Below are 26,570 nucleotides of genomic sequence, written 5' to 3'. Positions count from 1 at the left end.
TAGCATCACCCAGGCAATGTCTCTGGTGAGTTGGGAGAGCAATATGAGGGCCCACGTGGCACCAACAGGAGGGGCAAGTGTATATCACACCAAAAGAATGGTTTGCAGAGATGCTTGTCTACACGATTGTTTCACAGATAAGGTGTTGAACCAGGTGCCTTTGTGGAACTTGATGTCATTCTTGATGAGTTTCCTCCATCTGTTATGTTCTTCAGCAAGCTCCTCCCATTCGTCACAGTCAATATTAAATGTGTTCATATCACACTTGACGCAATTTTTAAAGAACAAAGCGCATCTTCCAGGGGTCTATTGGCATGGGCTGTATCACTAAGCCACATGCATGGGGGATGAGTGGTCCAGACAATGCAAGTGTCGTAGCCTACTCAGGCGACATTCCTTGAGAGAAGCGGTGGTACTCGGTAGATTCCCAGCATTCAGGGCCATCTCATTTGTCACACAGTCCCTCCATGTTATGCCTAGAATGTTCCTTAAGCACAGCGGATGAGAGGCGTTGAGCTTATGTTCTTGTTTGGCATATGAATCCAGATTTCTGCACCATACAAGAGGGTGCTCAGCATGCATGCTTGATAGATGAGCTTCGCAAAAGTGTTCACCACTTTGTCAATTATTCCGTTTGCTTTGTTGTCTAGAGGAGGGTCTTCTGACACTAATGAACCAAGATAGCAGAATTCGTCAACTGCATTCAACAACAAGCCATCTAATTATATGGCAGGTATAGCTATTGATCCTTGTGCCTTTTCCATGTTGACAGGCATGAAGAATCAAATTTGTACACAAGCCTCCGAAAGTTGTCTCGGGTATATGTTGTGAATGCTGCATCATCAGTGAATAAAAGGTTACTTACAAATAAGTCCTCATGATAGCAGTTGGATCTGAGTAATGAAATGATGTAAAGTTTCCCATCAGCTGTGGTATGTAGATTGATTTCCAGGTTTGCTTCACCGAAAGCAATTTCAAGAGGTAATGAGAAGAATGTAACCAACAAAATAAGGGCCAGTACATAGTGTTGATGAACTGATCTCTGCACAAGAAAAGGATTTGATGTGCTTCCTCCAAATATCACAGTAACCTCCAGTATCATCGTGAAAAGCCATGATCATCTTCGAGAGTTTTGGAAGACACCTTATCTTAACTAGTAAAGTATACAGTCCCTCCTTGCTGACTATGTCAAATGCCTTTCTTAGGACAATATAAACAATGAACAAAGGGGTCTTAAAATGCTAAATTCTTTTACATAAAACCAGTACAATTTCCTTCTTAACTTTGAATGTCACGGCCAGTAGCCTTGCACCATTGTGCTTTCCGATAAATAAATAAAGAACAAAAGTAACTATTATGCACTAAACTTTACAACAAATATTCTGTTACCTAATGATTCAATAAGGTGGCATGCTGTCATCATTCAAATGAAGGAAATGATGATCTGATGCTTAACTGAAAATACTGATAATTTTAATTTACTATATCTTTTAGACAATTAAAGTTACAGAGTTGATATTTACAACTTTTGTTATTTTAGTGATGATGATTGTTAAGATCAACCAAAGTGTTCAGATTTTAGCATTCAGGTCTTTGTTACAAAACTTGTTAATTTCACTTAAACAGTAAATCGTAAACTATTGTAGATATGATCAATATTCAAGTTTTATTGGGATCACCATGAAAATTTATGAAGGATGGTAGATTAAAATTACTGTGGCTTCATTCCCTGAATTACTAAGAAATTAAATAATTTTTATAAATGTTTCCCTTTATGACCGATCTTAGGTCTGCCATATTTAACACTGCTACATCTCCTTGGCCAGAAACAGCCTCTACTGGGTTTCCCTGTGACATAGGTTCTCGTCTGTCTGACTCTCACAGTACAGTGCTTAGGCCTCATTCAGCACAACAGACGGTTTCCCCATCTCATGGTGAACCTGCACTCTTTGTGGCACACAGTCCTGGACAACAGGGTTCGTTTCACAATTCCTGAAGGCTGACTCTTTCGGCCATATATTTAAATGAGAGCAAAATGCTCATTAACTCACACACTACACCACAGGGAGAATAATCACAGTGCTCCTTGTGGCAGCATGTGAATTGGTTTCCCGTCTGTGACAAACAAATCTGCTGATGGCTCACTGATGATGTGTTTGCTGCTAAAAACCTTTTAACATGTCAAATTCTGAAAGGTGGTTTTTCCTGGAGCCTACATCATGACACCTGTAATGATGCTTGTGACCCCACAGCCATTACTGTGATCATGCATAATTTATGATACCCTGATCTCTCATCAGTTCTGAAACACTACCAGACTTGCTTTATAATGTACCTTTTAGGAAGAAAATGTGAGAACTATTCACAATGTAACTGGTATCTCTATACTTGAGTTGCATGGGAAGGAACAGAGTGTAGTACATAGTGGAACAGTGTCATAATGCATAATTGCTATCTTTTGGTTTTGTTTGTGGACTTTTGCATTTTGATGTCCTGTGAATTGTAGGCCTAACATTTTCCATTTTCCCACAGCTTAGTGGAACGTCTTTTTTTTAATTAATTGCTTCTTCCTTTCACCAGTTTTTGTAGTTGATTGGTCAATAATACCTGCAGCTCATTATCAAATACTAAAAATTATATTCCCAGATTATCAGTTTTTAACATGCCTGACTGCTGAACTGAGAAGAGTTATTTTTGGTAATGCAACCCTTGCACAGACAATCCTGTACAACAACAATTTTTCATGATCTTGTTGATCTGTGCTGAATTGCCTTGTTACCTTATTGATTATCCACATTTCTTAGTGTCACAAGTACACTGAGTGTCAGTATTACAATTTGGTAATGGTGAGATTTCTCCAGTGTTCAGAGTTTATCATTAATGATGGTTGGTTGTACATGTACATCTTTTACTTAATGATGAAGGAGGTAATTATGAACACACAACTGTATCTCAAAGTCATGTTCATGTTCATATAAAAAGTAATGTAATAAATATGTTCATGAATCATTAAATATGCAAATTAATATAAAAAACAAATACACAGAAACACACAAACTACAAAGACTTTTTATCCATATTGAACAGTTCTTTTCCAGTTACTGGGAATATGTCACATCGCTGCAGCAGTGACAGAGCTCATTCGACATTCTGCACATATGCCAAATTATCCACCCCTTGTGCAGTAAGATCATTTGTGCTGTCATCCTCTGGATCGCTGATACAGAAACCAATTGTGAAGTAAATCAAGAGCCCTGGAAAATTACAAAATCACTATCAATAACTAACATTAACAGTTGCTGCACAAAGTATTCAGCTGGAGATTAATTAATTTGCTTGAGGTACAGTGTGTTATAAAAAGTGTCATATACTTTGCAAGGTAGGAGTACTCACTGAAACATAAAAAATAAGTCCAGTAAACATGTGTCAGGAAATGCATACTTTCAAGATAAGTCCAATAAACATGGGACTGGAAATGCAAACTTTCTGTGATAAACATGTTTACAGGAGGTGTTCAATGTGGCATCCATTCATGAAAATGTAGTCCTCTACCATTCAGTGTATGAAATGATGCACACTTTGAACTATACCCAGTTGTTGTACCTGCTGGCACACATTGAAGACATGACCCTGTAATGTCTGCACATCGTTGATTGGCGTGGCATAGACCAATTCTTTCAAGTGTCCCTTTAACTAGAAGTCTATGGGATCGAGGGCTGTGGAATGAGCAGATCAAGGTGTGCCCCTTCCCCCCTGACCAATCCAGTAGTCCTGAAATGTCTGCATCAGATGTTCACGCACATTGTGATGAAAGTGTACTGGTGCACCATCATGCATGAATCACATTTTTGTATTCATTGCTGCAATGGCACAGCCTCCAGCAAGATAGGCAGTACATCAATGAGAAACTCCAGATAATGCACCACAGTTAACCTTTGTGGTACCACATATAGCCCTAGTAATCTATCGTCAAATATGATTGAGAATTGGTGTTGGTGCCCTCTTTTTCTGAATTACTTTGGGATTTACATCTATCCATACATGCTGGTTGTGGAAATTCACACCATCTCTTATGAACCCTGCCTCATCGGTAAATAAAATTTTGGATGTGAACAGTGGATCTGCGGCACATTTCTGCAACAGCCATTTACAGAACTGCCTTCTGCCATGATAATTCTGTGACCTTAGGGCCTGAATGCGCTGTAGATGATATGGGTACAGCAATTGTTAATGAAGTACCCCCACAGATAAGAGAGTGAGACACGCCTTCTGATGCTGCTAATCATCGCACACTGGTCCCACAGGTTTCTTCCACTGAACGTAGCACACACTCCTCCATGTCAGCCACATGGATAGTGCAGGGCCTTCTGCTGCCCATTTTCCAAGGTGCAAGGCTACCTGTGTCCCTCACATGCTTGAAAAGTCTGCTGAACAGCTTATCAGAGGGCACTCTGTGCTGTTGATATTTTTCAGCATATAGGGCACAGGTTTGCAGGCTACATTCATTTGCTAAACCATAGCAGAACATCATATCCACCACTTCACTTGTTGAGTAGTAGACTTCCATTGCTAACAAGTGGTGGAAGAGAGAAAATATAAATATACTGCACCATTTTTATGTACAAATAGCATAATAACCATAAACATGTAAGTGAATCCGCATTTGGAATATGGTAAAACACCATGATATGTACTCAGGGTTGACAGTACAATACAATAAGGCACACAAACATGAGTGAAACTAATGTAGCCTACAACACAACTTGAACTAAACAACCGACTGCAGAGTACTGTGAGTAAGACATCATCATACTCTGCCGACACATTTGATGGAGCGCCAATGCAATGACTGTGCTAATATCTGCAACCAAGCATCATGCAACCCTTCCTATACACACTTGTTTATCTTGGACTTATTTTTCTTGTTTTGATGAGTACTACCACCTATCAAAGTATTCGATACTTTTTTCAACACCTTGTGTATTACTGTTAGAAAAAGTTAATTGAGCACACACAGGCAGATAAACTTTCTCTTGCTGTTTACATCTCCATTCTATCTTTATATTTTATTACTGTTATTTAAACAATTGATTGTAGAGATTCTTTGTGATGGTAAAAAAGCAATGCTTAAACTTGTAACTAAAAATAGAGCTAATAACTTGTACCTGAACAAAAAAATGGCTCTGAGCACTATGCGACTTAACTTCTGAGGTCATCAGTCGCCTAGAACTTAGAACTAATTAAACCTAACTAACCTAAGGACATCACACACATCCATGCCCAAGGCAGGATTCGAACCTGTGACCATCTCACGACAAAACATGCCAATTTTCATTGAGTCTTCTCTATCTCTTCTATTAATCCGACTTGGTAAGGGTTCCAGTCAAATTAACAACAGTCAAGAATTGGTTGTAAGCTGCTTCTTTCATGAATGAATCTAATTTCCTTCGGATTCTCTCAATGAATATCTGCCTATCATATACTTCTTCTATTTGCTTTATGTCATCATCCCACTTTAGATCCCTTTGAATGGCTATTGATAGCTGTAGTATGGTAGTTACTATATCTAGGAATGTACCATAACAACGTAATCAAACAGTACTGAAACTGCTCCCTGTTTGCGCCCAATATGTCAAACAATGAACACTCCAAGTACGAATATCAACAATGTAGGAAACGATAGATTGCTACTTATCATAAAGATAACATGCTAAGTTGCAGACTGGCACAACTGGAGCTCTCATTTCTTCTAATTAGAAAATTAGGGGTTTTATCATGCTTGCTTAAGACACATCTCTTGTTACTTTCATTTCCATAGTAAAATTGTCACCTAGTATATTAGATATATGTTTCTTTTAATCAATCAAAAATTCACTGCACAAATTACTGATCTGTGAAGATACTCCATATGATGGTTCTCAGTTGACAATTTGGAAGTGCTGAATGACTCCGTCTCTGTCTACTATTTGCAGGATAAAGCATGTGAATAAAGCATACTATTTTTTGTCTTGAAGAGAAGTTTCTTTTCCTCCAGAAACAATGTAATGCTTGAGATTAAAGAATGCTCTAGGATCCTGCAAAAGATGGATGTTGATCTGTGATCGTGTAAATCCATTATGTTACCATCTTTGTGAACAGGAGTGACCTACACTCTGCTCCAGTGATGTTTGGCTATTTACCATAGAAACAGTTCTTAATAAATAAGAGCTCTATAAATGGCTAACTTCACAGTTCACTCAATGCAAAATCCAACTGAAATTCTATCTGAACATAGTGCATTGTTTGTTTTCAGTAGTCTTTATCATTACAATACCTCTTGATATTGTCAGTGTGCAGTGGTCAACCACTGATATGATAGTATCTTCATGCATGAAAATTTTTCAATATTAATTTTCTTGTCATCTTTCTCTGTGATGGCCTCATATTCAGGATCATAATGATCTGCAAGAGACTGGATGGTAGGTCTGGACTTAGTCATTGACTTTACATTTCACCAGAACTTCCTAGGATTTGGTGATAGGTATTCTGCAAAGATCTAACTGTAAATGCAATTTTCTGCTAATAGTTCCAAGGTCCATCTTTGCTCTTTGCTATTACTTTGCTTTGTAATATTTATTGAGAGAGTGACTTATGTTATCTTTGACCTGTAGTCTTAGTTGTTCTCCATTTGTAAGATTTGAATGAAATTTCAACATTTTATCCTGTAAGTAGGTTGTTAATAACTGTCTGCCAGTTTGAAAAAATTTTTTACTCACTTTCCTGATGCGACTTTCTGGGATAGGTGTGGGTCAGACAGACAATTATGTTGTGTGTATCACTGGACTGTTTTTTTATGCAGTTACGGTGAGGTGACAGCCCTGTTGTGCAGTGTTAATCTTTTGCTCTACTGGTCTACAACAACTGTTTCTTGTGTCTAAAACTGTTGTCACAACATTAAAGTGGCACTTTGTGAACCATTCAATGCTACTGAGACTTCCGTCATTATCTAAGATCCTTCATTGTACTTGGAGAGTCTACACTACAAAGCAGGGTCCAAGTCACCTCTTTGTGGCATCACTTCATAAATTTCACCAAACATATACTATACACCAACAGCAAAAGTGCAGACATTACTAGAAAATTATAGTGCTAGTGTTCTGATTTCTTTATCTTCAAATTACATGCCTGCTCAAAGAGGCAATGGTCTTCAGTTATACAGATAGTTCAATTAGTTCCTGGGGAAATGTTGATCGTCAATAACAGTGAGTGCCTACCTTACCTTTTTACATCTCCCTTTCCTCTGCTTGTGTTTAATTTTTTATTGGGCATATGAAAAAATCTACATTTGTAGCACTCACAAGAGTTTGATCAAAGGGGGTTTGATGTTGGAAGTGTGAGTGGTGAATGGATGACCCAGAATATTGGTGAGTGGCAAAACATTACTTTTGGTTGCATAGGAAAAATCTTTGGGAGGGGCTCTTTATTTTAGACCATGATGAAAGATAGTTGAATCCGGGAAAAGAATATTGCTGGGTTGTTCAAGTGCTGGTTGGTATTGTGCAATGATGGTGTACAGTGAAACAGAAAGTATTACAGGATTATGGAGAGATATGACATGAGAGATTTGTTGTGAACCACATGGCCCTGTCATGATGGACTTGGCAAGGTTGTTAGCATACTCTGATAAAAGCTTTCTCTTGTTGTATGCTTAGCATCCATCATATCCCTGATGCAGGGTAATGCCTTTTGAATGAGGAAAGTGTGGCTACAGTCAGAGATGAGTGGTGTTGGTGGTTTCTGACATAGACAGAGGGTCTTATAAACCCATCTGTAAGGAGATGGCTAATGCTGAGAAGAGAAATCTTCTTTTGATGAATGCAGAGTTCCCAGGATCAATAAACAATACAAGGGAGTTGAACTTATTAGTTTTAGGAAGCATTTAAAGTATAAACATGTGGTGAATGATGTGGGGGTGGGAAGAGGAAGTGATGGATTCAGGTATAAGGTGTTGGAAGTGATTTAACATTTTACATGCATGCAGATAAAGCAGGATGTTTGTTAGACAACTACTATGGTAAGATTTGCAAGTACAGTAATCTAGCATTTTTCAAATACTCTCCATCAGATAATCCCCATTGTGTACCATCACAGTAATGAACCTAGTTAATTGGCACAATGGTTATCACATGACACGTATTTGGGAAGAGCAGGGTTCAAATCCCCATAGGACCATCAAGATGTAAATTTCTGCTATTTTCCCTCACTGATTAAGACAAATGCTGGGATGGTTCCTCATAAAAGAATACGGAAGTTTTTATTCCCCATCCTTGTCCTATTGAAACTTGTGTTCCGTTTATAAAGGTCTCTCATTATCAATAGGATGTTGAACTCACTTCTTACTTCACAGTACAGAGCATTTTCCACAGGAACAATTATTAGTTTGAGAATGGTTTTAACCCTTGAGCAGGCTCTCTGTTTTTCATAACATGAGCGGACACATGGCGCACATCGTACATGTGGAGAATGGCTGTCTTTATGTTACCAAATGAGCAAAATCATGGTTTAATCTTAGTTCAATTAAATAATGATACAATAAACTGACATAATATGAGTTGAAGTACTGTTTAATTAAACAATAATGAAATAAACTTTCATTATTTCATTCCATTCTGACAGACATGTTACACCACTGTAATGACCCTCTCAAACCATTAAACAGCACAGCTGCATCAGATCCCAGCCAGCCACTTATTTGATTACTAATTATCTCATAGTATCACTGTGGGATTGTGCTGCTAACTTGTAATCTGAGTTATTTTCCTTGCATGGATCATATTTTTTTCTCTCCTAGCTCACGGTTTATTTTATATTACTGTTGCTCACTTGGATAAATGACAACCCAATTTATTACTGTATTAGCTGAAGCAATATTGAAGGAATAGGTATGAGCTCACAATCGTGAAACAACAATGGAATGGTGCAAAACAATTTTATTTGTGGTTTGCATACTTTATATGCAGGCATGCCCACTCAAGGATTAAGGCTTTACATGAAAGATATTGAAGCAGATTTGCTGTTGCTGTGGAGGGATTTTGGAAATGACAGAGAGGCAAGATTGGAGTTATCAAACTCTTGGCATGTTTACCTGTTGGTGGTGGAATGGGAGTCGCAGAAGGTCACATTTGGGTGATGAGCACTTATTGTCTAACTGTTGTGTGGACTCAGAAGTGTGTATTAGGATAATTTGGAACTGGGGATGGTAAGTTGTGGGATTTGTGGCAAAGGGGGTTATAAGTTACAAAGAAAAGTTTTCCACTGGAAGTAGTGACTGATGCACAACAGATACTTGACAAGTCAAGTGTGAATAAAATTAAGGGAGAGACAAAACTCAGTGGGATTCAGGGTCTCTCTCTCTCTCTCTCTCTCTCTCTCTCTCTCTCTCTCTCTCTCTCTCTCTCTATCTCTACATCATTCTTTCAGTCATATAATTAAATGTTTCCCAGAGACATTTTAAGTCAAAGCAGAAGAAATGAATTAAAATTTGTACTGGAGCCAGGACTCAAACCCAAGTCTTTCTGCATGCTACACAGAAATGCTAACAATTACACCACCACAGCACAATGGTCAACATTGCTGCACAAACTACCCAAGTTGAGTGCCCTCCCCAACACAAACTTCAATTCATTATCTTCTGCTTATTTTCCCTTACATTGTCACTACTGCCAGGGCTCTCCAACATTGGAATAGCACCCCAGCATTGAACGTAATGGGAAACTCCTGTACCATAGGTGTTCTTATAGATTTTATAATTAAATGTTTCCCTGACACATTTAAGTCTCTTCATTATCTACAATAATGGTCAAAGCAGAAGAAATGAATTACACTACTGGCCATTAAAATTGCTACACCAAGAAGAAATGCAGATGATAAACGGGTATTTATTGGACAAATATATTTTACTAGAACTGACATGTGATTATATTTTCATGTAATTTGGGTGCATAGATTCTGAGAAATCAGTACCCAGAACAACCAACTCAAGCCATAATAACGGCCTTGATACGCCTGGGTACTGAGTCAAACAGAGCATGGATGGTGTGTACAGGTACAGCTGTCCATCCAGCTTCAACACGATACCACAGTTCATCAAGAGTAGTGATTGGCATATTGTGATGAGCCAGTTGCTCGGCCACCATTGACCAGGTGTTTTCAGTTGGTAAGAGATCTGGAGAATGTGCTGGCCAGGGCAGTAGTTGAACATTTTTTATATCCAGAAAGGCCCGTAGAGGACCTGCAAAATTTGGTCATGCATTATCCTGCTGAAATGGAGGGTTTTGCAGGGAATGAATGAAGGGTAGAGTCACGGGTCGTAACACATCTGAAATGTAACGTCCACTGTTCAAAGTGCCGTCAATGCGAACAAAAGGTGACCGAGACGTGTAACCAATGGCACCCCATACCATCACGCCGGGTGATACGCCAGTATACATATACATGCTTCCAATGTGCGTTCACCATGATGTCACCAAACACGGATGCAACCATCATGATACTGTAAACAGAACCTGGATTCATTTGAAAAAATGACGTTTTGCCATTCGTGCACCCAGGTTTGTCGTTGAGTACACCACTGCAGGCGCTCCTGTCTGTGTTGCACCGTCATGGGTAACCACAGCCATGGTCTCCGAGCTGATAGTCCATGCTGCTGCAAACATCGTCGAGCTGTTCGTGCACATGGTTGTTGTCTTGTAAACGTCCCCATCTGTTGACTCAGGAATCGAGATGTGGCTGCACGATCCGTTACAGACATGTGGATAAGATGCCTGTCATCTCGACTGCTAGTGATACGAGACCATTGGGATCCAGCACAGTGTTCTGTATTACCCTCCTGAACCCAACGATTCCATATTCTGCTAACAGTCATTGGATCTCGACCAATGCGAGCAGTAATTTTGTGATACGATAAACCAAAATCGCGATAGGCTACAATCCGACCTTTATCAAAGTAGGAAACGTGATGGTACGCTTTTCTCCTCCTTACACGAGGCATCACAACAACATTTCACCAGGCAACGCCAGTCAACTGCTGTTTGTGTATGAGAAATCGGTTGAAAACTTTCCTCATGTCAGCATGTTGTAGGTGATGCCACCGGCGCCAACCCTGTGTGAATGCTCTGAAAAGCTAATCATTTTCATATCACAGCATCTTCTTCCTGTGGGTTAAATTTCATGTCTGTAGCTCGTCATCATCTTGGTGTAGCAATTTTAATGGCCAGTAGTGTAAAATTTGTGCTGCAGCTGGGACTCGAACCCGGGTCTTCTTGCTTGCTAGTTCAGTCTCTGAACATCCCTCCCATACTTATATCATACTTTCATGTTTCTCATTATGCATATCTACAACCTCTCATTTTCACTCTCTTACCCTTCTTTCTTTCACTCTTTCGTCCCTCCTGCTCCTACCAATATACTGTGATTGTTTTTTGATGTCTTCCCACTTGACTTCTCTTTCCACAATCCTCCTGCTCCTCATCCATTTTCCATTTCCTACCGCTCCTCACCCTATCCCACCCATATCTGGCATCCATCATTCCCTTTCTCTGATTCCTCCGCGATTTCTTACCTTCTCCTTCATTCTCCTGTTCATCTACATCTACATCTACATGACTACTGTGCAATTCACATTTAAGTGCTTGGCAGAGGGTTCATGGAACCACAATCATACTATCTCTCTACCATTCCACTCCCGAACAGCGCGCGGGAAAAATGAACACCTAAACCTTTCTGTTCGAGCTCTGATTTCTCTTATTTTATTTTGATGATCATTCCTACCTATGTAGGTTGGGCTCAACAAAATATTTTCACATTCGGAAGAGAAAGTTGGTGACTGAAATTTCGTAAATAGATCTCGCCGCGACGAAAAACGTCTGTGCTGTAATGACATCCATCCCAATTCGCGTATTATATCTGCCACACACTCTCCCCTATTACGTGATAATACAAAACAAGCTGCCCTTTTTTGCACCCTTTCGATGTCCTCCGTCAATCCCACCTGGTAAGGATCCCACACCGCGCAGCAATATTCTAACAGAGGACGAACGAGTGTAGTGTAAGCTGTCTCTTTAGTGGACTTGTTGCATCTTCTAAGCGTCCTGCCAATGAAACGCAACCTTTGGCTCGCCTTCCCCACAATATTATCTATGTGGTCTTTCCAACTGAAGTTGTTCGTGATTTTGACACCCAGGTACTTAGTTGAATTGACAGCCTTGAGAATTGTACTCTTTATCGTGTAATCGAATTCCAACGGATTTCTTTTGGAACTCATGTGGATCACCTCACACTTTTCGTTATTTAGCGTCAACTGCCACCTGCCACACCATACAGAAATCTTTTCTAAATCACTTTGCAACTGATACTGGTCTTTGGATGACCTTACTAGACGGTAAATTACATCATCATCTCCGAACAACCTAAGAGAACTGCTCAGATTGTCATCCAAGTCATTTATATAGATCAGGAACAGCAGAGGTCCCAGGACGCTTCCCTGGCTAACACCTGATATCACTTCAGTTTTACTCAATGATTTGCCGTCTCTTACTACGAACTGTGACCTTCCTGACAGGAAATCACGAATCCAGTCGCACAACTGAGATGATACACCATAGGCCCGCAGCTTGTTTAGAAGTCACTTGTGAGGAACGGTGTCAAAAGCTTTCCGGAAATCTAGAAATACGGAATCAACTTGAGATCCCCTGTCGATAGCGGCCATTACTTCGTGCGAATAAAGAGCTAGCTGTGTTGCACAAGAACGACATTTTCTGAAACCATGCTGATTACATATCAATAGATCGTTCCCTTCGAGGTGATTCATAATGTTTGAATACAGTATATGCTCCAAAACCCTACTGCAAACCAACGTCAATGATATAGGTCTGTAGTTAGATGGATTACTCCTACTACCCTTCTTAAACACTGGTGTGACCTGCGCAATTTTCCAATCTGTAGGTACAGATCTATCGGTGAGCGAGCGGTTGTATTTGATTGCTAAGTAGGGAGCTATTGTATCAGCGTAATCTGAAAGGAACCTAATCGGTATACAATCTGGACCTGAAGACTTGCCCGTATCAAGCGATTTGAGTTGCTTCGCAACCCCTAACATATCTACTTCTAAGAAACTCATGCTAGCAGCTGTTCGTGTTTCAAATTCTGGAATATTCCATTCGTCTTCCCTGTGAAGGAATTTCGGAAAACTGCATTCAATAACTCCGCTTTAGTGGCACAGTCGTCGGTAACAGTACCATCGGCACTGCGCAGCGAAGGTATTGACTGCATCTTGCCACTTGTGTACTTTACATACGACCAGAATTTCTTCAGATTTTCTACCAAATTTCGAGACAATGTTTCATTGTGGAACCTATTAATGGCATCTCGCATTGAAGTTTGTGCCAAATTTTGCGCATCTGTAAATTTTAGCCAGTCTTCGGGATTTTGCATTCTTCTGAACTTCGCATGCTTTTTCTGTTGCCTCTCCAACAGCGTTCGGACCTGTTTTGTGTACCACGAGGGATCAGTTCCATCTCTTACCAATTTATGAGGTATGAATCTCTCAATTGCTGTTGCTACTGTATCTTTGAATTTGAGCCACATCTTGTCTACATTTGCATAGTCAGTTCGGAAGGAATGGAGATTGTCTCTTAGGAAGGCTTCTAGTGACACTTTATCCGCTTTTTTAAATAAAATTATTTTGCGTTTGTTTCTGGTGGATTTGGAAGAAACGGTATTGAGCCTAGCTACAACGACCTCGTGATCACTAATCCCTGTACCAGTCATGATGCTCTCTATCAGCTCTGGATTGTTTGTGGCTAAGAGGTCAAGTGTGTTTTCGCAACCATTTACAATTCGCGTGGGTTCGTGTACTAACTGCTCGAAATAATTTTCGGAGAAAGCATTTAGGACAATCTCGGAAGATGTTTTCTGCCTACCACCAGTTTTGAACAAGTATTTTTGCCAACATATCGAGGGAAAGTTGAAGTCCCCACCAACTATAACCGTATGAGTGGGGTATTTATTTCTTACGAGACTCAGATTTTCTCTGAACTGTTCAGCAACTATATCATCGGAGTCTGGGGGTCGGTAGAAGGAGCCAATTATTAACTTAGTTCGGCTGTTAAGCATAACCTCCACCCATACCAATTCACACGGAGGATCTACTTCGACTTCACTACAAGATAAACCACTACTGACAGACACAAACACTCCACCACCAATTCTGCCTAATCTATCTTTCCTGAACACCGTCTGAGACTTCGTAAAAATTTCTGCAGAACTTATTTCAGGCTTTAGCCAGCTTTCTGTACCTATAATGATTTCAGCTTCTGTGCTTCCTATTAGCGCTTGAAGCTCAGAGACTTTCCCAGCACAACTACAACAATTTACAACTACAATTCCGACTGTTCCTTGATCCAAGCACGTCCTCTATTTGCCATGCACCCTTTGAGATTGCAGCCCACCCCATACTTTCCCGAGGCCTTCTAACCTAAAAAACCGCCCAGTCCACGCCACACAGCCTCCACTACCCGTGTAGCCACCAGCTGAGTGTAGTGAACTCCTGACCTATTCAGCGGAACCTGAAACCCCACCACCCTATGGCACAAGTCAAGGAATCTGTAGCCAACACGGTCGCAAAACCGTCTGAGCCTCTGATTCAGACCCTCCACCCGGCTCTGCACCAAAGGTCCGCAGTCGTTTCTGTCAACAATGCTGCAGATGGTGAGCTCTGTCTTCATCTCGTAAGCAAGACCGGCAGCCTTCACCAAATCAGATAGCCACTGGAATCCAGAGAGAATTTCCTCAGATCCAAAGAGACACACGTCATTAATGCCGACATGTGCCACCACCTGCAGCTGGCAGCACCCTGTGCTCTTCATGGCATCTGGAAGGACCCTTTCCACATCAGGAATGACTCCACCTGGGATGCACACGGAGTGCACACTGGATTTCTTCCCCTCCTTAGCCGCCATATCCCTAAGGGACCCCATTACGTGCCTAACATTGGAGCTCCCAACTACCAATAAGCCCACCCTCTGTGATTGCCCGGACCTTGAAGGCTGAGAATCATCCTCTGAAACAGAGCAGGCAGCTGCATCTGGCTCAGCCAGAGACAGTGCCTGAAACCTGTTTGCCAGACGCACCGGGGAGGCTTTCTGATCAGCCTCCGGGGACGTCTTTCGCTGCCTGCCACGCCTTGGAACGACCTCCCAATCAACCACAGGGGAGGGGTCAGCCCCACTGCGGGCAGCAACGGGGGCAACCACAGCGGCAGACCGATCTGGGAACAGACGGGACGAGGTTGACATCCCCGTGATACCAAAGTCCGGCTCCCCACAGTGGTGCCCATTGGCAACAGCCTCAAACTGCGTGGCCGAAGTCAGCGCCGCTTGCATCTGTGAGCGAAGGGATGCCAACTCAACCCTCATCTGAACACAGTAATCACAGTCCCTGTCCATTCTAATCGATGTTGAACAACAGTTACTGAAACACGAGTCTGTGCCTAGATAATGCAAGGGAAACACGCAAAGAATGTATTAACTAACCTGAACAAATGCCTAACGACTGCACTGCAATCTGCCTGAATTTATGATTACAGTATCTAAAACTCGAAATTACACCTGTTATACTAAACTCATACGCAATTTAAGTAAGAATCTATGAAGTAAACACTAAAGCGCGATGCTACAACTCTCAAATACTATAATACGCCCTCCCATCCTTCACCATTCTCCAACATTTTATAATGTTTTATGTATCCCCTTTCTATATTGTATTGCTCTTGTATGTATGGAAGTGAAACATGGACGATAAATAGTTTAGACAAGAAGAGAATAGAAGCTTTCGCAATGTGGTGCTATAGAAGAACGCTGAAGGTCAGATGGGTAGACCACATAACTAATGAGGAGGCGTTGAATAGAATTGGGGAGAAGAGAAATTTGTGGCACGACTTGACTAGAAGAAGGGATTGGTTGGCAAAGACATGTTCTGAGGCACCAAGGGATCACCAATTTAGTATTGGAGGGCAGTGTGGAGGGTAAAAATTGTAGAGGGAAACCAAGGGATGAATACACTAAGCAGATTCAGAAGGATGAGGGTTGCAGTAGGTACTGGGAGATGATGAAGCTTGCACAGGATAGAGTAGGATGGAGAGGTGCATCAAACCAGTCTCTGGACGGAAGACGACGACAACAACAACAACAACAACAACAACAACACTGTTATTGTATTTTTCTCACCCTTCCAGATTGTTTTTAATGAGTATAATATTTGCATTTTTCTGCCATATCATTCTTAAAATTGCTCTTCCTCTGAAAAACTCTTTTCAGCTTTTAGATCACCTGTGCACCAATTGTCCTATCATTTATCTTGATTTGCACCCACTCTTGGTGAGTAATTATTTTTGTTGATGATAATGGAACACTACCATGCACTGGAATTTTGTGTTATCAGCAAAGAAGCTTACTTGTATAATGACTGATTCCTGTGAAGTACTAAATGACACTAAAAAGGTGAAAATTCTATTTGGAAAACAACAACATTCACAGGCAAGAGTTACTGACACAAATTTATTTTAATTATATTAGAATCCATATATATCCTATTGTGACCAGCAATTGTCCCACATAGACCATGGAGAAAATAACAGCAATTGATTATGGAATCCATTGTTTTATTACAGCAGACACAATTTTTTAAAAAATTAAAAAATGTACTTGATAATAAGTCCAGAAGTAACAGTTAAACCATAGAAAACAGACCACCCTGTCAATAACAATAACTACAGGAAAGTGTATAATTTATTTCGCATTATAAACAAATGGAAGGAGATCCATTTACAATTCCACACAATAGCACAGAGTGTGACTTCTCTGGGCATAATGTAAAATCATGCATTGCAAAAATATATTGGCGCCATCTCTGGGCTTATAGTATAACCATATGGAATAAACCACCACTGATTTGGTAGGTACTGTTTTCACCCACTTAAGGGCTACCATACTTCACGACACAATAGATTTACATTGTCTGAAACTTTCACTCTATTTATTATACTTTGCTACACAATATATTTAACATTAATTGAAACTGTCACACTGTTGATTTATAAGCCAAAAGATCTATTCCATTGCTTAATATATTAATGACATTTGTGTTATTGCCACAGTGTGGTGCACATCAGTAATATATATTGTGTCCATGAGTTGTTTGGCTTTTCATACTGCTACAGTACACCTTTTATGGATGCTCTTTTAACTTATTATACTACTTTCATATTTTTAATTGTTTCTAAGGACTTAGTGTCAAAAAATTATACTAAGTGCAGTTATGTCATTCCTTAGCTTGGTTTGTGACTTATATTAGCCCAATGAGGGCACACAATTTGATATAATCACGTCCTTACTTAAACCCAGTAGAACATATTTTCATCTTTTTTCTGTCTTTCCTTTAGCTGCTTTAAATTCTTGGAGGTATGTACTGCCTATGCAACCAATTGAAGGCAGTTTGTTTGTTGCCATATGTGTTTTGCTTCATTTATTTGGGAAGTATCATCAGTCACTTGTAATACATGTTTCCTTTTTTGCATACAATAAACTTATTATGTGATAGATATAATATGCTGTTATATTACATTTTTCCATGTCTTTCTCATGCTTTTTTAGGTTAAAATCGACTTTTGTAGCACAAAGTTTGTAATGTGAACTTATTATTCGGTGTTACTTATAATTTCCAGTGCTGTTAACTCGCATGTGGTCCTGGAGATGTATTCATTATTTTCCATACTCCAGCTGGCCGATTTCTGGCATTCTTTCACCCACACTTGTCACATCACTTATATCACTTGCACTTTCCATTTTGTGACCAACATATGTGTGTTTTTGGTGTGCAGTGTTGCCAACTGTTGTTGTGTGTTTGTCTTTCTTTTGTTTGTATTGTGGTTTGATTTTTTTCCCAGTTGTTGTTGTTGTTGTTGTTGTTGTTGGTGTGTGTGTGTGTGTGTGTGTGTGTGTGTGTGTGTGTGTGTGTGTGTGTGTGTGCCACATAATACATTTATTGTATGTAAAAAAGGAAACATGTATTACAGGCCACTGAGGATGCTTCCCAAATAAATCAAGTGAAACGCGCATGGCAACAAACAAACTGCCTTCAATTGGTTAACTGGTTGCATAGATGGTACATGCCTCCAAGAATTAACGTATTTTGTTTCTCATAACTCTAATATATTCCTTTATTTTACTTATTTGTTAATTTTTTATGCACCACTGGCTAGTGCGATACCATTCGACACTGTAATGCTGTTTTACTCCACATGATTATACTATACAGCCAGAGATGGCACCAATGTATTTTTATAATGTACGATTTCAGGTTATGCTATTGTACTATTTTGATTTCTTTATTTTACTTATTCATTCATTTTTTATGTGCCAGTGACTAGCTTCATACCTTTTGACATTTTACACCCTGGTACGCTCTACATAAACCAATAATGCTTACTAAGTGACACTTTAGACTAATGTCACCTATTGTTACGTGGTATGTAACTATATAGTGCTTATGTCTGAACTCTCAATATATTGTTAAAAAAATCTTACTTTTGTTCCTGATTCTCCTGTTTTGTAATTTTTTGCACCAAAGAAAACTATGTAATAGTTGAAATCTAAATCTGCTGTAATGAAACAACAGATTTAGTGATTCACTGCTATTCTCTTCTCCTTTGTTGTACTGTTTTGGTCCACAGATTATCATCAGGTATTCTGTACACCAATGGTATACAGAATAGAAAACTATACCTCGGGTAAAACTAGTGGGTGAGACAAGTTCGTAAGCTCAGAGAGGGACATCAAATGATACTGCACGTGACCCCCAGCTCCCGCCCCCTTGGGTGGGGCAGGGGGCAACTTTTAAATCTTAAGTGGAAACACCCATTTTTTATTGCAGATTCGAATTCTCCATAAAAAAAAGTAATCAAGTTTTGTCTGAAACATTTTTAAACCATTGACAGGTGGCAATGAAATTGAGAAAAATTAAAATTGGGGAAGAACTCCGATTTATGTAGAATGATCCAAGAAGGACATATCAAATCAATACAAAATGCACACCAATTCTTTCATTACGCCAAATTAAGCTATTTTTTTACAAAATGTATCCTACCCTCCACAGTTTTTGATGGAGGGAGGCATTACTCACCCAACTGTGGCACTACCGTGGCCAAACTGTGAACTACGGCGCAGTATAAAGGTCAGTGCAATGCGATCAGATGTCACTTCACTTTCAGATTGTGAACCGTAAACATCAAATGACGAAAGTAAATTATTCTTTAGTGAAACATGGCTCACTAACCTTCTACAGAAATTGTTAATATGATGTTAATTTCAGGTGAGTGCCATAACAATTACACTGCAGCTGCACAATTGTATGCGGATAGTTTCCCTAACAGATGATGTCCAAGCAAAAACATTATTTGAAATTGCACTCAACGAGCTCGAAATGGATACACGCACTGTCCACCTCATCATTGCAAATACAATGAAAATGATGCTCATACCCTTACCATTCTCACCTGTGTTCAACTGAATCCCAAAATTATTAGTCATGCAATTCAGAGAGAAAGTGGAATACCGAAATCAACTGTTTTGAGGATTTTGAAGGCACATAAATATCATGCGTATCATATCATACTGACTCAGGCATTAACGATGAAAGATATGCAAATACGTGTGCATTTCTGCCAATGGGTCTTGGAAATGATAAGAGGTGACAATGATTTTTTTTAGATGTGTTATGTTCACCAATGAGGTCACATTCAAAAACAATGGCGAATTAAATTGTCATGATTGTCATTATTGGTCCCCTGTCAATCCACACTGGCACAGACCCGTTGACAATCAACACAAATGGTCGTTAATAGTCTGGTGTGGAATTTTAAACGGTTACTTGATAGGACCATATTTTTTGACCGAAATGTTACTGGGGAATCTTATTTACAACTTCTCCATGATGATTTATTGGAGCTAATGGAAGTTACTGATTTAGAAACTAGGCAACAAATGTGGTTCCAACAGGATGGAGCAGCTCCCCATTATGCTAAAAATGTGCGGAACATTTTAAATTTGCAGTACCCTGGTCGGTGGATAGGACGCAGCGGACCAATTCAGTGGCCTCCACATTCGCCGGACCTAACATCTCCTAATTTTTTCTTGTGGGGTTACTTAAAAAATATTGTTTATGAAAGACAGCCCACAACCAGAAACAATATGGAGCAACACATTCAAAGAGCATTTGCAGCCATACCACGGGACGTGCTGCTCAAAACTGTGGACAACTTTTGCAGATGATGACTTTATTCATTGAAGCAAATGGGGATAATTTTGAACAATTTCTTCATGGATAATTTCATTAATTAAGCACCCCAAATTGTGAGAGGCAAGGGGTCTCACATTAATGAAGCACCCCAACATGTGAGAGGCAAGAGGACTCCCACTAATGAAGCACACCATGGGAACATCATTCTACTACGTCCATGTCGTTGGTCCTGGGTGATGCCAAAAGTAGGATACAGTACAATTTGTACAAAAATAGCTTAGTTTGCTGTAACGAAAGAATTGGTGCACATTTTTTATTGCTTTGATGCGGCTTTCTCGGATAATTCTAAATAAATCAGAGTTCTTCCCCAATTTTACTTTTTTCTCAATTTCAGCGCCATCTGTCAATGGTTTAAAAAAATGTTTCAGACAAAACTTGATTACTTTTTTATGGAGAATCCGAATGTGCAATAAAAAAAATGGGTGTTTCCATCTAAGAAGGGGGTGGGGGCTGGAGGTCACGTGTAGTATCATTTGATGTCCCCCTTTGAGCTTACGAACTTGTCTTACCCACTATTTTTACCTGATGTATAGTTTTCAAGATAGTCTCATCCAAAACTTCAGATGGACCACCATGTACATGAGCCTTATTATGATCTATGGACTGAAACTCATATACAACAAAGAAATTTTTATCAGCAGCTCTTTGCAGTTTATTATGACATATTCAAATATTTGTGAGCTATAGGGCACTACCTTCTTAAAACAAAATGTTTATTTACCTATGATGATCCATACACCAAATCGGATCCACGTGAACACATCCAACATCATCATTAAATAAGTGTTGACAAAAATACACGTTGCAGGCAGAATGGGTATAAATGGTACCTGAAATAAAAATTTCTGTGTTACTCTTCCTAGAGTTATCATCAAGATACTCTACACATGCATGCATCAAGTTTACACCATAAGCAATTAAAGTATACTGAAATTTTAATATTAGTTTGTTTATATGTATCCTGTAGTCATTTTCAATAAAATGAGGAGTGGGGGATGGGGCAGTCTGGAAGAGAGTGCTGTTAAGACAAATATATTTTACTCAGTAAATATTAGGAGTAATAAAAAATAACATATACGCATCTTGTGCTGTGTTGGACACATCACTGTTTTGTGGCTGCCAGCTGCACAACTTTCATTTTTGCAGTGGCCGCACCAAGCACAAGCATCACATGGCATGCAACTGCTGTACACTGTGGAGCAGCAAGGTACTTGTTGGCAGAAAGACTTTTGGTGCTGATCTGATACAGGCAAATGCAAGTGTAATGATTGCTGCTGACATAAGGAATGGTTCGAGCTCCATTAAAACCTGATAGTTTTACTGGGTATGTCGGGGTCCTTCTATATGGCGTGTCAAGAGGGATCTGAGGCAACTGACAGCAATTCAACAGGAATTTGGAGAAGACTACCTTTCCTTGAGTACCAGGTGCTGGAACAACCTCCATGTTTCTAAATGTAATTATTTAAATTCACATTGTCAAAAATTTTTAATAATTGGGAGATAATCCCTTGTGTTGCTGTGCTTGTTCTATTGGTAATGGCGCCTGGGCAGTTAAATTTAAATTTATTCTTGTAAATGAACTTAAACTAAACTTTTTTCATTTAAGGCACTGCAACTGAGAATTAATGTGTGGTTTTTTGGTTTTAATAAAAGTTGTTAGAAACAACCCACATAATCAACCAACCATTCCACTCTCCCTATCCTCTGGTACACACTGGTAGCAGAGTATGGTTATGTCTGTTTGTGTGGCTTACCGTTAATTAGTAAATTATTCTCAGTAGATGATTTAGAACATATCAACTGGTCGAGATTTGCTCATTCCAGAATGGGTGACATAAAGGTGCCTGGAATCAGTGACTTGAGGAATTAAGAATCTCAATTTGAAATTAGAATTAGGGGGTGTGAGCCCCTTGGTAGTGTAGCTGATCAAGTAGGGATGTTGGAGGAAGTATTGCAACACCCTTTTCTCATAGCTCTGATGCATCCTAATGTGTAGAGTGAGGCCGTAGCCATCATCAAATCAGTTTAAATGAAATGCATTAGTTGTATCTTGTTTTGAAGTAGAGAAATCCTCCTGTGCACAAGTACAGTGCCTGAAGGCTCAAATAACAAATTATTTGATTAGATTGCATGATCTGGATTGCATCAAAGGGATTGAAAAGGTGTGTAAATGGATAGATAAGTGATAGGAACAAGCCTCTGTCCTCTTGGAACATACTGGGGAAATGTCTGCTCTGAATCTTGATGAGAAATTAAAGTGAAGTGTTTGGAAACTACTGGAGGGGGAACTGAACACAGAACTGAGACTGGTAGGGGACTTGTTGATAGCCAAGGGGACATAATGGATTGAGACTGCATTGATTTTTTTGCTAATTTACCTAATCCTTTACTTGGATTGTTACAATAGAGTAGAAAACTGTCAGTTGATACTTCAATGTAGGGTAAGTACCTGTTGTGGTTCCTAATGGTTTTAAGGACAAGGTGAAAATTGTGACTTCAAAGGAAAACAGTTTTATATGTTGCTATATCCAAAGTTTACAGGTTGGTAGGTTGGTTGGTTGGTAGGTTGGTTGGTAGGTTGGTTGGTTCATTGGTTGGTTGGCTTAAAAGAGGGGGGAAGGGAGGAAACTGCTAGGTAATTGGTCCCTTGTTCTGAATAAAACAATGCCACAAGGGTGGGAATAAAACAAGCACAACTGACAACACGAAACGGAGAGAAAGGAAAAACCACAAGGATGACGGAAGGGCAACAAACACTGAAACGAACAAAAGGGGACAAGAAAACCATAGAAAAGCAAGAAACAGGTAGAAGAGATTAAAATGACAAAACAGATTACCATGGCTGGCTGACCATGAGAGAATAAAAGGGAGTCACCAGCCAATCTGCAACACATTAAAACCTCCACCCTAAAAGCACTAGGCTAGAGGACACAGAGGGATGAAGGACATGCACTAAAACTTAGATCAAATGACAAAACCCACACTCACAAATAAAACGTAAAACTAAATCAGCCGATGAGGTGTTGTCAGATAAAATTATCAGCAACAAGTCTGGTAACCGAAGATTTCATCAGTGGGCAGTCAAAGTGGGACAGTGCATCAGAATATGGACCACTGACAACTGGGTACTGCATCAACACTGAGGCGGGTCTCCACGGCGCAGGAGGTAGCCTCAGGTGGCTCAAATGTGACCAATGCAGAGCCAGCAGAGAACCACAGAGTCCCTGCGAGATGCCCGCATGGTGGACTGCCACACATTCATAGTTTTCTTAATGGCACACAGTTTGTTGTGCGTACTGAGACTATGCCATTCCGTCTCCCAAAGCCGAAAAACCTGGTGGCATAAAAATGAACGCAGGTCAGTTATTGGAATGCCGATCTCCATAAGCAGTTTCCGTGGGTCCTGTTTGGCTAGCCTGTCAGCAAGTTCATTGCCTGGGATTCCGACATGTCCTGGGGTTCCCATTGAATGACTGGACCATTCCAAGGCATACATGGACTCCTGGATGGTCACTACCAAAGGATGACGATGGTAGCACTGGTCGATAGCTTGTAGACTGCTCAAGGAGTCAGTACACAGAAGAAATGACTCCACAGGGCATGAATGGATGTGCTCAAGAGCACAAGATATAGCCACCAGCTCTGCAGTGAAAAAACTGCAGCCATTAGGCAAGGAGTGCTGTTCAATATGTCCTCCATGGACATACATGAAGCCGACATGACCATCAGCCATCGAGCCATCAGTGTAAACCACTTCATGGCCTGGGTACATGTCAAGGGTGTAAACCACTTCATGGCATCGGTACAGGTCAAGAATTGAGAGGAAGTGACAGTGGAGAGCCGCGGGGTGAACTGAGTCCTTTGGGCCATGTGAAAGGTCCAGGCGAAGCCGTGGCCTAGGTGTACGCCATATAGGTGTACGTGAGTTGACCTCGAGTTTAGGTGGTAAAGGCAAGGACTCCATTTCAGATAGAAGGGATCACACACAAACTGCAATTGAAAGCCCTGACCTGGGCCGCCAATGTGGGAGATGAACCGCAGTGGGCAGGAAAAGGAGACTGTAATTCAGATGTGCAGGAGAACTATGAACATGTGCAACGTAACTGGCAAGAAGTTGCACATGCCTGACCTGCAATGGATGGACTCCAGCCTCTGCCAGGACGCTGGTCACCGGACTCGTCCTAAAAGCTCCCGTCACTAGGTGAATGCCACAGTGATGCACTGGGTCGAGAAAACGCAATGCTGAGGGCGCCACCAAATCATAAACCAGACTCCCATAGTCAAGGCAGGATTGAACAAGGCCTATGTAGAACTGTAGCAGCGTAGAGCGATTTGCATCCCAATTGGTGTTGCTCAGGCAGCGGAGGGCACTGAGGTGCTGCCAGCACTTCCGCTTAACCTGAAGAAGGTGAGGAAGCCAAGTCAATTTGGCATCAAAAACCAGTCCTAAGAATCAATATGTCTCCACTACAGTGAGGGGATCATCAGTAAGGTAAAGTTCTGGTTCCGGATGAAGTGCATAACACATGACGTTGTGGCCAAAAGCTGTGGGCTAGAGCCCATGACTGCACCTTGTGGTTGTCTCCCTATAGGCACTCATCAACACCAGTACTGATGGAGTAGTACGAAACACAGAAGTCATCTGCATACAGAGAGTGTGAGACAGGCAGCCCTAGAGGTGCTGCTAGACTGTTAATGGCCACTAAAAATAGAGATACCCTCAATACAGAGCCCTGTGGAACTCCATTCTCCTGGATGTGTGTGTGTGTGTGTGTGTGTGTGTGTGGGGGGGGGGGGGGGAGGGGGGGGGAGGGGGGGGGGGAGGGATTTTGGCAGGCACCAACGTGAACATGGAAAGTACGAAGCGACAGGAAATTCTGGATAAAAATCCTCCTCCAGTGGAATTGCAGAGGTTTTTTCCACCACCTGGCTGAGCTAATCCAACTGTTAAGCTTTACACCTGCCCTCTGCATTGCCCTCCAGTAAACCTGGTTACTGGCAATGCGAACCCCTGCCCTCCATGGCTATAGGGGATATTACAAGAAATGCAGAAAGCTGGTGTAAAGCTTAACAGTTGGCATAGCTCAGCCAGGTGGTGGAAAAAACCTCTGCAATTCCACTGGAGGATGACATTACCGTGAGGCTGGGAAGGCATGAAGTGTGCCAGGAGGCAGGTTATGCCTCAGGGTCACCTGCTGCCACCGATTGAGTATTTGTAGCCATTTCTGTGGTGGATGAGGCATCAGTGAGATCCAGTCCCGCAGGGGATGTTAAGATATCCACCACTTCCTCAGATGAATAATGCTAAGGATTGGGCAGAAGATGCTGTCTGAATTAAGACTCTTCCATTTCACATCTTTGACAGTTCTGTCACTTCTCCAAACTTATCCTCAAAGTGTTCAATGAAAAACTGAGGCTTCAGAGGTAGAAAGGAGTCCCCATCATTTCTGCTACAGACTAAAAACCGAGGCAAATGTGGTTCTATACATTCTGTAGTCCTATGTTCCTCCCATGGTGTAGCAGGGGATGGAAACGATTTATGGTCATACCTGTCAACGTTGTATTCGATCTTGCCCTTCTTAGAGACTGCTGGTGCCGTACGGTCACCAGCAAGAGATGACTTAGTCTGCTTCATTGTGGGTCATCCACCCTGATGCCACCCACTCTGATCAGGGGCTCTCCCCATAGGTGCCACCCAGCCACAGCAAAGGCCAACTGCCATGATGGCCATTGCCGGGAGTCCTGATGCCCCAGGAAGACAGGCATCTACTCCTTCACATACATGGGGAGTTTACAGCTCAGGCAGCAGCAGTGCGATCCCTGTGCCGTCAGGGGGCTACCACCAAATGGGTACATGACGGCCTCACCACAACAGACTGACTATTGTGCTGGATATTGGGTGCAGAGAAATCCAATATTGTCATGGGGGCAAAAGAGGACAGGAGACAACGGAAGAAGATGACATACCCTGGAAAGTGTCCTCGCTCAAATAGTTGAATAGCAGATGGAGATGCAAAGCCATGACAAAAGATTCAGGCAATCGAATTTGAGGGCACTATGGGTAACTCATGCACCACGTAAGGCATCCTCCCCCATATGGCCCGCACTTCTGTAGAATTTTGAAAGTGGCTGGTCAAACCATAGAATGGGACCTGAACTCATAGGGCTGAAAAGTGTGA

General features: G+C 40.9%; 1 protein-coding gene across 1 annotated transcript in view; it reads right to left on the bottom strand.

Annotated features, from left to right (window-relative positions):
• Positions 1-3,067: 3,067 nt before the first annotated feature.
• The window catches only part of LOC124787863 (high affinity cationic amino acid transporter 1-like), a 178,818-nt gene continuing 155,315 nt past the window's right edge, over positions 3,068-26,570 (bottom strand). Inside the window, exons 12-13 of the mRNA XM_047254826.1 lie at positions 21,113-21,221; positions 3,068-3,254 (exon numbers count right to left, since the gene is read on the bottom strand). Of these exons, the coding sequence (XP_047110782.1) occupies positions 3,139-3,254; positions 21,113-21,221 (225 nt within the window). The 3' untranslated portion in view covers positions 3,068-3,138. The remainder of the gene's footprint in view (positions 3,255-21,112; positions 21,222-26,570) is intronic.

Source organism: Schistocerca piceifrons, chromosome 3 (assembly GCF_021461385.2).
Source record: "Schistocerca piceifrons isolate TAMUIC-IGC-003096 chromosome 3, iqSchPice1.1, whole genome shotgun sequence".
Lineage (NCBI taxonomy): Eukaryota > Metazoa > Arthropoda > Insecta > Orthoptera > Acrididae > Schistocerca > Schistocerca piceifrons.
Note: the sequence above shows the minus strand (reverse complement) of the source record. Positions and strands in the feature narration are given on the sequence as shown.